This window comes from Pinus tabuliformis, chromosome 8 (genome assembly GCF_031772625.1).
Source record: "Pinus tabuliformis cultivar Carrire ecotype Pingquan chromosome 8, CPIR1, whole genome shotgun sequence".
Taxonomy (NCBI): Eukaryota; Viridiplantae; Streptophyta; class Pinopsida; order Pinales; family Pinaceae; genus Pinus; species Pinus tabuliformis.
Genome location: NC_142294.1, coordinates 1,206,740,011 through 1,206,752,961, shown reverse-complemented (window position 1 = coordinate 1,206,752,961; position 12,951 = coordinate 1,206,740,011). Strand labels below are relative to the sequence as shown.

The 12,951-nt window shown below is 40.9% G+C and overlaps 1 protein-coding gene across 1 annotated transcript; it reads left to right on the top strand.

Moving 5' to 3' along the window:
* Window positions 1-265: 265 nt before the first annotated feature.
* LOC149239697 (uncharacterized) lies at window positions 266-1,009 on the top strand. The gene is made up of 2 exons (XM_089369941.1): window positions 266-433; window positions 545-1,009. Exons 1-2 carry the CDS (start codon window positions 266-268, stop codon window positions 1,007-1,009), a joined length of 633 nt encoding a protein of 210 aa, XP_089226067.1.
* The last annotated feature ends 11,942 nt before the right edge of the window (window positions 1,010-12,951 follow it).

Sequence of the window (12,951 nt, the reverse complement as noted above, 5' to 3'; positions counted from 1 at the left end):
ACCCAAGGGAATTCAATTTTTTCTTGTGAACTTATTGGGATGAACTCTGGCGCTGAGCTCTGCGACCTGTGAGCCTCGGCCTACAGCGATCCGCTATTCGCAGGCTCTGATATCCGCAGCTGTGTCCACATCCTTCTCATCTGACATCTGCGGGAGTGCCAGCAGAGAGCTTCTCTTCTTCCTGTGGCCATCTAGGTTTTTGAGACTAGGGTTGGGCTCTTGCTGCGTGGCTGCCCCTTAGGCGGCCGGCCTCAGGCCCGATCCTATGGAGATGCAGGGCCAATCCAAGGATCCACCTCCGGCTCCTGCCTTTGACGCTTTCAATCAGCTCCTGACCAATCTGCCTCCGAGGAAAAGAAGCGAAGCTTCAAAATTCGTTAAGAAGCTTGATGAGATCCCCAAGATCTCGTTGCCTCCAGAGACCCCCATTCAAGTAGCGCTATCACTAGCTGAGCGTGGCCTCATCGGCCAATTCAGGGGACCCTAGCCCTCTTCGAAAACCACTAAGCAATGGGTTAACAGGAACTGGGCTCCTCTGATCAAGCAAACTGTTACCTCTTACTTTCTGGGGCGAGGATATTTCCTCTTCGAATTCACCTCCAGGGAAGACAAAGATCTGATATTTCAAAATGGGTCGTATTTCATGGGTCCTCAGGGCCTCTATTTGAACAAATGGACTCTAGACTTTGACCCGACAGTAGATGTTCCCAAGGCAGTCCCAATGTGCGTTCGTCTTCCAAACCTTCCAGTTCACTGCTGGAACTGGGATTCCCTGAAGCACATTGGCAACTCTCTCGGGAAATTCATAGATCGGGCAAACAACAAGGATCATTATGACTGTGCTAGGATCTGCGTAGAAGTAGATCTGGAGGTGGGTCTCCCAGAGGCAATCAAAATTAAAGTAGGCAGTTGGTCTCATGTGCAGATCCTAGATTATGAGCAATTGCCATTCAAGCATAGGAATTTCATGTCCATGGACACTTTGCTAGAAACTTCTCGTCCAACGTAGAGCCAGAGAAAGGGAGTGAAGAGGGCTGGAATCAAGTCAAGCGCGAAAAAACCCACCAGAAAGGGCAGAAATCGGGAGGACCCATTGGAAAAGGCTCTCTCCAGACCAATGCTCAACGTCCCCCTACCAAAAAGATGCAAGAAAACAAATTTGATCCTTTAAGCCAGCAGATAGAAGACACTCAGGAGACCGAGACCCAAAAACAAGCTTCTCCAAGCAAAGGCACTCCCTCAGCCTCCATCAAAGGAGCTGAATATCCTAAAGGCACGACTTCAAAAGCTGAGGAAGAAGAGCAGGAATCATATGAGTCAGAGGAGGAAGGAGAAATAGGAGAGTCCCAGGCCTCGGTAAGAAGATCTACAAGAGGACGCAAAACTGACAGGGAAAAAAGAGAGCAGGAGACATATAAAGATAAGTTGCGGGGCAGCCAACCAACTTTGGAAAAAATTCTAGCCTCAAAGCCCAAGATGCCGAAAAATCAGCCCCAAGGCTCCAAGGGAGCCCATCAGAAACATAAATAATGAAGTTCATCTCCTGGAATTGCAGAGGTATGGGGAGCAAAGCCAAGGAAGAAGCCATGAGAAGCCTAATAAGATCTGAAACCCCAGACATACTTCTCTTCCAGGAGACCAAGCTGGAAGACACTATCTTCCTACAAGCAAGCAAGAAAATCTGGTCAAAAAGTGAAGCAAGAGCAATCTCTACCCAGGGAGCCTCGGGAGGGATTGGTACGCTATGGAACGCCGATAAATTTACAGTCATACTCGAGGCAAGCAATACCCACTGGCTGCTGCTGAAAACGCAGAATCTAGAAACTAAGGAAAATTTTTGCCTCTTCAATGTATATTCTCTAGTCAACATTGGGGGAAAAAAGATTGCTGGGATTCCATAAGGATTCAAGCAGATATGATATATCTGGAAAACATAATCATTGCCGGAGACCTCAATCTCACTCTTCACCCGTCTGAAAAAAGGGGAGGTAGTGTAGTCCGAGATCCGGCAAGAGAATGGGTGGAAGACCTAATGCAGGATTAGGACTTGCTGGACATCAAGCCATCTTCCGGTAAGTTCTTTTGGTCCAACAAAAGAGTAGGCCCTGGTCACATAGCCGCCAGATTAGATAGATTTCTCATCCAAAGCTCCTTTCTGTTACTAGGTTTAGAACCCCGACTGCTCATCGTTACTAGTAGCGTCTCGGATCACAAGCCCTTAAAATTAGATCTCCTTGCCCACCTAGATCTGGGTCCTATTCCCTTTCGTTTTAGTCCCCTCTGGGTCAAGGAACCAAACTTTTTGCAAATTGTTGAGGATAGTTGGAGTCAGCTCGTCAAAGGATCTCCTTTTTTCATCTGTGAAGAAAAGATTAGAAGGGTAAAAAGAGCTCTAAAACGTTGGGCCAAATCCCTGTCCAATCCAGCTACTGAAAGGAAAGCCATTAAAGTCGCTCTAGTCTCCCATCAATCTCTCATGGAGACCGCCACAGTTACAGAGGAGCTGTTAGAGAAAGAAACTCAGCTACAACAGAGCTTGCATAAGGCTTGCCTAGCTGAAGAAGAATACTGGAGGCTAAAATCTCAAAGTCTCTGGCTCAAAGCAGGGGACAGGAACACCGCCTTTTTTAACAAACAAGCCCAGGTCAGGAAATGTTTTAACACTATATCTAAGATCAAGGAGGGCAACAACATTCATAAGGACTTTGCAAACATAAAAAAAGCGACTTATTCCCACTTTCAAAACCTGTATAGCGAAGATAAGGATATGCTCCAATATTCAGATCTGTTAGATGTCATCCCTCCATCCATTTCCCCTCGTATGAACACTGGTTACTTGAAGACAAAATCACTAAGGAAGAAGTCAAAAAGGCCCTTTTTGATATGGATCCAGACAAGGCCCCGGGACCTGATGGCTTCTCTGCAAGGTTCCTTCAAGTTTGCTAGCCGATTGTCGAAAAGGACCTTCTCAAAATGATACAAAAGTCTCAAAACGCTCAAAAAATAGGAGGCAGTACAAACTCTGCCTTCTTAGCCCTCATCCCCAAGGATAAAGGAGCCAACAATTTCAGCAGATTTCGTCCGATCTCTTTATGCAACATTGGGTATAAATTAATCACCAAAGTAATTACAAATAGACTGAAGACCATCCTTCCCAGAATTATCCCGGAGAATCAAGGAGGTTTCATCCAAGGGAGGTAGATCGTGGACAACTTCACCCTTGTCCAAGAGGCAATCCATTCCAGCGTTCTTCGAAAAGAACAGGGTATGGTGATCAAACTTGGTTTAGCAAATCCCTTTGATCGAGTAAATCATAGTTTTCTCTTAAAAGTCATGAGCAAGTTTGGTTTTGGGGAAATCTTCATTAAATGGGTTCAGGCATGCATCTCTCAGCCATGGATTTCCCCTCTTGTTAATGGAAGAGCTACTGGCTTTTTCAAAGCTTCGAGAGGACTTAGGCAGAGGTGTCCTCTCTCCCCCCAGTTATTTGTCATCCAAGCCTCAGCACTCAGCTTCCTGCTAGATAAAAAGATGCAAGACCAAGAAATTAATGGGTTGTGTATTGCTAGAGGGATTAAAAACATAAATCATGCCTTATTCGCGGATGATACCCTTCTATTAGGCACCACCTCTCTTTCCTCTGCCTCCAAATTTGAAGTTGTGTTGGACAAATTCAGTGAGGCCTCAGGCAACATTGTAAATAAGAATAAATATCATATCTTCAGCTAGAATACTACGCCCAAAATTCTCTCTACTATTTCTAGATGCGTGGGCTTTGCAGCCTCCTCTTCATGGACCTCGTTCAAATATCTGGGCCTTCCTGTTTTCCATAAGAGACACTCAATCAAAGATTGGCTTCCTCAGCTTGAGAAATTAAAGTCCAAAATTCAAGCCTGGGGCTTTTCCTGGCTCAACACTGCTAGCAAAGCGGTCCTTATAAAATCTGTGCTCTTCAGCCTTCCACTGTTTCAATTTACTGGGCTTCTCTCTCGGACATTCATATTAAAAAAGATGGAAGAATTAATGCGCAAGTTCCTTTGGAAGGGCAGAAAACAGAATGAAAAAAATATTCCCCTTATCAGTTGGGAAACCATTTCCAAGCCTCTACGGGAGGGTGGACTAAACTTCAAAAATCTCAGTCAGCAAAATGTCGCTATGGCAGCCAAGATTGTTTGGAGGATTATCACACCCAAGCCAGGCTGGGCCCAACTGGCTCTTTGGAAAAAGTATTTCAGAGGCCCACGCACAAGCTGCTTAGAAAACGTGACTCAGTTGCCAAATTCGTCTTTCCTCAAATTGTATGCTAAAGCTGCTTCCTTGATCAAAGAGCACTCCTTCTGGATCCTAGGAAATGGGAAAAAAATAAATATACGGACTGATAGAATTATGAACAGAGAGGGGCTGAGCTCGTTGTGGGATATTTCCCATTGGAGCGACTCCACATGGGCAGGATGGAAAAGAATCGAGATACCGGCTCAGTTGATCAATGAATGGACCGCATTGTTGGATCTTCTTCACGGCCTGGCTCCCACGCATATGAAGAAAAAATACACGAAAGGATGGGGGTTGAAGGAAAGTGGATACGTTGTCTCTAAAGGTTACTCCAAGTTGACTAAGAAGCCACACGTCCCCCCTGACCCATCACCTTGGCAGGGAGTCTGGCATGTTCCTTCTTGGCCCAAGATCAATTTCTTTGCTTGGCTCCTTTGCCATGGTAGAATTCGAACTTATGACATTCTATAGAGGAAAGGCTTTCATGGCCCCTCCATATGCCCGTTGTGCACAGAAAACGCAGAAACAACATTGCACTTAATGCTTGAGTGTAATTTTTCCAAACAGATCTGGGCCTCCTTTATCAATAACTTGGATCCCAACCTCCTTCTGCCTAGCTCTATTGTGGATCTTTTCTCAGATTGGACAAACAGATACCCTGGATAGCCACCCAAAATTAGCTAATCAAATCTACATGGGCTATCCTTCCAAAGATCATTTGTTGGCAGATATGGCTTGATCGGAATAGAAGAATTTTCAGAAATGCTAACCAGAATCATAAGGTTTTAGAAATCAAAATTAAATGCCACATAAAGGAGTGCTTGACAGAAATCAAAGATGATTCCAACCTCAGCCAACAAGACATTGACTGGGGTTCATCCCTAGATCTACAATTTCAACCAGCAGTCAGAATCGCCCCTACTCTTAAAGACTAGCAAATAAGGAGACCAAAAACTGAATTCCATGACTGGCTCAAATCGCACTCAAGACACTCTCTCTTCTTTTATGGGGCAACAAAGGGCAATCCGGGCATAGCAGGAGCAGGAGGTGTTGTTGTAAATCCATTGGGGGAAAAAATTCATTCCTACTCTTGGGGACTTGGCCATGCTTCCAGCATTCAAGCTAAGGCTTTGGCCCTCTTCCAAGGCCTAAAGATCCTCAAAGAACTAAACATAAGGGAAGCTATTGTGATAGGCGACTCATAGGTCCTTATAAATGCAATGATCTCCAACTCCCCATCGCTGGATCTTAACCTAGCTAGACTAATATCCAGAATCAAAGGCCTGGGAAACACTTTCCAGAAGCTGAATTATTTCCACGTGCTGAGAATCCATAAAAAACAGGCGGACAAGGAAGCCAACAAAGCAGTCCTTCTATCTTCCGGGGTCAAGATAAAAGATGAAGAAGAAACATGGGAACCCATTCCATAAACGGTTTTCTGTCATGTTTTTCTTCCTGCTTCTAAACAAATTTGTTTGTATCTTCAAATGGGGGAATATCTCTGAAATTGAAAAACTAGAATCCTTATCAAAGAAAAAGACTTCAAGATTTAACAACACTCTCATTCTTATCAGAGAGATGCATCAAGACATAGAAGTCTTCAATGTAGTCAGGTTTTTGGCTTTCAAGCCAGGATGAATACAAATACCCCATAACTGTTTCTGTCAAAAAAAGAAATATTATAAATCCAAGGGATTAATATAAAAAACCCAAGGAATTATCAACCAAAGCGAATAACATTAAACCCTAGGACTAAACCCTTAGATTAATATTATAAACTCTTGATATAATATTAAACCCTAGGAATACAAACATTGAAATTAATGTTATTCCCTTGGGTTTTTAATGTTATTCCCTTAGGTTTTTAATATCAATCCCTTGGGTGTATTAATCCCTTAGGTTTCTAATATTAATCGCAAGGTTGATAAAATAAATCTTAGGGTCTAATGTTTATTTTAGGGTTCATAATATTTACCTTATGATTTATATCCCTTGGGTTTATAATATTAATCCCTATTTGATCCAGGAGGATCTCATCAGATCAGTTGCATAGTGTTCAGTTCATCGTTAGCGTTAAGTTCATCATCAGTGTTAAGTTTATCCAGTGTTGATTCAGTTCTTCATGGTGTTTCGGTTCATGGTTATCATCATGGTGATTATGGACGTCATGTGGTGTTTAATTTCAAATTGTGACAAAATTATGTAAATGGATTTTTTTCATTAAATGTAAAGGGTTAGTCCTAAGGCTAGGTGTTTATCCTAAGTGGCAAAGGATTAAACAAAAGAAGTTAGTACTAAACCCTAAACCTAAGTCTTAAATTCTATATTTAATACCTAAAAACTAAACCTAATGCACTAAACATTAGTCCTATGGTTCAAAAATCCACTCGGACTATGTTTAAAACCAATGCAAAACATAACACACAACCCCTAACCGCAATAGCTAAGCCGCATCGGAACCGCGAGGAGTTGATGGCTCATGTGAGTAGTTGCATTAACGTCGGGGTCATAGTTGTAGCAGAGTATTAACAACTGTCATAACTGTCGGAGGTTGCGATGCCATGTGAACAATCGAAATCGAGCAGACAGCTTTCACTGCAGTGGAGACTTAACCGCACACAACTGTCACATGTAAGGTGGAGGGCTCACTGTTAGCCGGAACCACTGGAGGGTAAGCTGCAGATAAAACCGTAACCATCAAGGTTTTGGATGCTGTCACATGCAGAGTTAGCAAGCGGTTCCAAAACCGCTGGATCAAACCTGCACGATGTCCGCCTGTGGTAAGACTGCAACAGTCACATGGTTGCCGTTAGCTAGCGCACACCGTTAGTTGACCGTCGTAGACTTTGGGTTTTGTTTGTTTTTTGGCATAAATGTAATTCCACCACCATGAAACTTAACACTAAGGTGTCAATTAAGCATAAGACCGAGTATCTACCCATCCAAATCAAACCCATTCATGCCTATCTTATCCATGGGAGCTTCGACTGAACATGGAGTGTTATAAATTCATCATTTTGATCATGTAAAAGAATTAGAGTGATTTTGGAGTCTTGTAAGCAGATGTTGAGCCAGAGAGGCAGTTATTGATTTGAGGGTATCTTGGTCGTCCGGAGGCGGAATTGGGAACCGAGATAGGCATTGGAAAGCTAGGAGAGAGAGATTTCTATTGACAGAGACCAGAAGTGCTTGCATTCACATTCATTCTGGTATTTTTTCTGTGTAAAAGACATCTTTTGATCAATCCTAATAAAGCATATGCCCATCTTGAAAGTGGACCCGAAGATGTAGTCCATCAGGGACGAACTCCGTAATCAATGTTTGTTATCTTCTATCTCTATTTTTACTACAAATTCAAGCTTAATTATGTTTTTTAAGTTATTGATTCAGTCTTAAATCAACTGTTTTCTTTCAGTCTTCCACATTCAACACTTAAGGTTAACAATCAATTTAATGTTGACAATTAATCAATTCTACTTCAGTTTTAGTTTATGATCGATTTCAGATCAAAATTTGTAACGCCCCTCCTCCTACATCTACCCAGGTAACCGGCCAACTGGGGTAAACATGTGACAAGAAGTTAATATCATATGATTCGACCTCCTAAGTCACCTTAAGGAAGTGGAACTGATGGAAACACACCATACAAACCTTCCACATCTGCAACAAGACTCCTAGGAACCATCTCAACCTCTTAGGTAACTAGCCTATTGGGCCTAGGTTTTGGCCACTTTTTGACAACATTCCTAAGGATTTACCCCTTTTAATACCCTTTTTTCATATCTAATTACCATCCTTTTGATACCTAGTGCCACATTTTGACTAAGAAAGGTGATTCAGACTCTAAGGTATGCATATCATTTAAACATGTCATTTTTCTTTATTCCTAAGCAATTTGATATTGAAAGCTACCTAATTTGACTAATCTATGACTATCAGAAGAACTAATCGAATTTCTTGCAGAATATCTATTTCTAGGCAGATCCTCAATTTCCTGCAGAAGACCTGAGATTTCCTGCAACAACATCGATTTCAAGTAACAATGACAGAATTTCCTGCAAACACCGTGATGGTTAGATATGTTTCGATCACTCCCGGGAGAAACAGGAACATGGGTTTTGTTGAAAAAACCTTCCACATGGATTTTATCCTATCAAATACCTCAAATTTAGCTTTCTAAACTGCCTAGTTCTCGTCCTTCTCATTTCGGCCAATTTTGGGAAAATTGGTTCATGTTTAGCAGATCTGGGTTTTCTCCATGTTTCCAATCATGGAGCAAACTAACGATTTCTATTTACTATGTATTTGTCTCATTTTAGCAAACAGTTGTAATTTTTACTTAGTTAGGCAAAGGCACTGGCCTGTAGGATGTATAAGAACAATGGATCTGATTTGTAATGGCACTAGGAGGGTACTAGGAAAGGTTAATAGATAGAGGCTGAGAGACAGATATTATACCTATGTACTGTTGTAATTTTTTATTTTTTAGATTAATATAAACTTATGTTCTGCTGATTTTGCTATAAACCCTTCATTTATCAAAGGGTTGTGAGTGAGGGAGGGCCCCCTTCACTCACAACTCCAGTAGCTGTAGTTTGTGTTTAATTTAATTATCTTTTATGTATTGAAAGTAGATCTACACACAGTTCTAGTTCTCTTCTTTATTTTCATGGTAGCATGTTCCTTTCATGGTTAATGTTTGAGTTTATTGCATGAATGGTTTAATTTGATTAAAAGATAGAACTAGGCATGCATCTTGTGCTCATATTTGTAAGTTTGAATGATTGGAATGAGTATGATTTAAATTTTTGTTTGATTCTTAATCTTTCTCTTGATCTACATCAACAATCTTAGATGTTGTGGAGAGATGAATTATCTGCTCCATAACTTTTGCTGCTAAGTGCTGAGAGAGAGAAGGGAAATTTGGGATTGTGTGAGTGGTATTTTTGCACTGGAAGTGTCAGCCTGCATATATTTTGCACAACACCTCACAAGGTTACAAATAACCCCTGGTTGATAATTAATGTATGTGTGTCAAATTATAAAGTTATAATTTTGCCCCAACATTTTGGCGTCGTTGCCGGGGAGGTGCTAAGGGATGATACTGAAAGTGTTTTAGTGTGATTTCTTTTTGTCTGAGTTTTTTTAGAACAGGGGGAGTTGAAGTGGTAAGACGTGGGGTAAGGCCTATGCACCTGTAGAGATCAGAATTTGCCAAAGCCATGTCCTGATTGTTTGGTAAGTAGAAGTTTTGAATTTTTTATAAATAGGGGCCAATATAAATTTTCAAATATTTTTAGTGGTGGTGTGAGCACCACTTCGTTCACTAATAAACTAGTAGGGAAAAATAAGTTTGTAAAGAACAAGGAAAAGGAGTCAGGAGAATCTAAGCCGAGGACTGACAGTTCTGAACAAGGATCGACAATTGATCCTAAGCAGATCAATACCCCCACAACAGAGAAGGATCCTTCTGTCAGAGAATATTTTGTTGTTTCTCATCAAGAATCTCCTCTTACTAGGGGGACATCATCTTTGCTTAGTGGTTAACCTAAAGAGGAATTCCTCTTCAATCCTATTCAAGAACTAGAGTTCTAGACAACTGACTCTGAAGGATCTGTAGCTCACCAGGGTCCCACTCCCTTTTGGTTCGATATGGCTCATCTAGAGGGTATTGGTACTACAGATGGGGACTATCATGAGAAGGAAGAGGAACTAGTTACATTCGAATTTCCTATCAAATATTATGTTGGGGCCAATCAGATGAAAAACATTCCTCCCTCTACTTTGCCTAATTTTCGTGGTACCTCTAGTGAAGATCCTGATGCCTTCTTATTCAAGTTTTATGTATTGTGCAGGAGCTATGATTATTCTTCAAATGCTCAAAAGTTGAAGTTGTTTCCTGCCACATTAAAATATGTAGCCCTCAGGTGGTTTATGGGATTGAGTGAAAACTCCATTTCAACATGGGATGACATGAAGAAGGTATTCTTGAGAAAGAATCGGGATTACTATAAAACCAGGGATATCAGAGGAAATATTTCACATGAACCAGAAGGAGGAGGAAAACCTAGGGGACTTCTTGGAAAGATTCCAGTACAATCTGCAAAGATCCAAGATTAACCAGCTGAACAAAGAAACCTTGAGAACAATTCTGCTAAGGGCCATAAGATCAAAATCTTTGGAGGTTTTGAACTTGATGGGAGTAGGTGATGTATAAAAATTGAGTTATGCTGATGTGTGTGATTTGTGTTGACAATATTTGAGGGGAAATTCTAAGGTTGGGAGATGATCAAGAGATACTTTTTTCAGATTCACCAAATCAGTGCAGAGGCTGGGGTAACCATAGCTGAAATGGGAAATTTATTTGAAAATTTTAAAAATGACATTCTTAGCACTTTGTCTTCACATTTGGATGTTTTGCAGGCTAAGAAGAAACAGGAGGAAGTGGAAAAGGCCCTGGCTGTGTTATGCTCCAAATGTAGGAAGAAACATCCCTTGAGGGAGTGTCCTGCATCTAATATAGAGGTATGCCAAATCTGTGAAGCTGATGATTCTATTGATAAATGTCATTCTCTTCCAAAGATTAAAGCAACATACTGAGCAAATCAAGAATCCATCAATGCAATTTATGCAATGGAACCTCAAAAGCCATGGCCACCACATCCTGCAGGTATGTCACAACAACATTTTCAATTTCCTTATACTCAGAATTAGATGTGGAATTTTCCAATGCCTTGGTAGCCTTGGCCTCCACAACAAACTTGGTAGGGAAACTTTCCTTACCCTGTTGCACCAAATTTCCCCCCTCAAAATTTTTGTTTACCACAACCCATGCCACAACCACAACTTCAGTTGCCTTCTCCACCAACTCAACCACATCCCACACAACTTCCTGCCCAACCAGTATCCAATCCCAACAATAAAGTTGTCCAACCTACTCACAATGTTGGAGCAACCACTTATCCCACTTATCCTACCTATTGCATCACACTGCAACCTCTGCAGGAAATTTATGTACCTTTGTTGCAGGAATTTCCTATGCCTCTACAGGAAATTAAACTTAGGTCAAGAAAAGTGGTGACCCAACTAGAAATAATTGAAGAGATTATGGAGGAAGAAACCCCTGATATACCTGAAACAGAAAACGTACAAATAACAACAGAACAACACATTCCAAAATCACAAGAACCTTCCTCATCTCAAACTGTCCAGCCTCCTTTTCCAGAGAGGTTGGAGGTCAAAGAAATAATAAAACAACCTGAATTTGATCTAGTATCTGAATTAAGAAATGTATGCATCAAGATCCCCTTGCTGCAAGAAATTAGGGACATCCCAATTTATGCTAAAACAGTTAGAGAACTATGTACCAAAAATCCAGGGAGACAAAAGAAAGAACCCTCTACAATCCAAGTAGGTGGAAAACTTGCAAGCCTTATGTCCACCAGATTTGCCACTGAAAAGTATGCAGACCCTGGAATCCCTGTGGTTACTACCTTCATCAATGGATACCCAATAAGAAATACCTTAATTGATTTAGGTGCAACCATTAATGTAATGACAAGAGAAACACTGTCCCATATAGGATCTTTTGATTTGCTTCCTACCCCTACTATGTTGGAATTAACAGATAGATCTAAGGTCAAACTTGAGGGTGTATTGGAAGACGTTGTCATTTCATTAGATTCCTGGGAATACCCTACAGATTTCTATGTTCTTCAGCCTAAGACTAGTTTGGGAGGGAATCCTTTGATCTTGGGGAGACCTTGGTTGGCTACAACAGATGCCTTCATAGGATGTAGGTCAGGAAACATGACCATCACCCATGGGGCTGAAACCAAACACATCAACCTATATCCCCCTACCAAACCCCTCTTAAAATTAGAAAATACTTGTTGGGTTGATGAAGAACATAGTTCAGAAATTATTCACCCAGTGTTGACAATAGCCCAGGCTATGAGCCTTAAAGAAAACACTGAGGAAAATCTAATTAATTTCTATATTTCAAACCCTGATTTTTCTTAGCAGTTAGAAGGACAGTCAAATCATGAGACAGATGCCATTGCTGATCTACTAGAGCAGAACTTCCAAGAACATAATACAACAACTGAATTAAATTCAACCCTTCTATCTATATTTCCTACATGTTCAATGACTGAATGTGGGAGAAAGGTAATTGAAATATCTCCCGGAAAAACTTTAAATATCAGTGCTGCCTTAACTCATGAACAAGAAAATCAATTAAGACAGACATTGGAAGATTTTTCAGATACATTTTCTTGGGAATATACGGATATGAGGGGCATTCACCTAGACACTTGCATTCATCATATTTATATAGAAGGAAATGCCAAGCCTATAAGGCAACCACAAAGAAGGATGAACCCTGCCTTAAGAGAAATTGTAAAAGATGAACTTCAGAAGTTATTAAATGTAGGGTTCATTTATCCTATTTCAGACAACCAGTGGGTATCTCCATTGGTTATCATCCCTAAGAAGAATGGAAAATGGTGAGTGTGTGTAGATTATAGGGAACTAAATAAAGCCACATTAAAAGACCATTTTCCCTTGCCTTTTATAGATCAAGTGTTGGACACCTTAGCAGGAAAGAAGTACTTTTCTTTCTTGGATGGGTTCAACGGGTATAACCAGATTAGGATAGCTCCAGAGGACCAGGATAAA

Bases quoted from the DNA above. Each gene is read 5' to 3' on its own strand.
- LOC149239697 (XM_089369941.1), top strand. From the start codon at position 266: ATGGAGATGCAGGGCCAATCCAAGGATCCACCTCCGGCTCCTGCCTTT. The intron at 434-544 runs GTAGCGCTATCA...CCTCTGATCAAG, and splicing joins CTCCAGAGACCCCCATTCAA to CAAACTGTTACCTCTTACTT.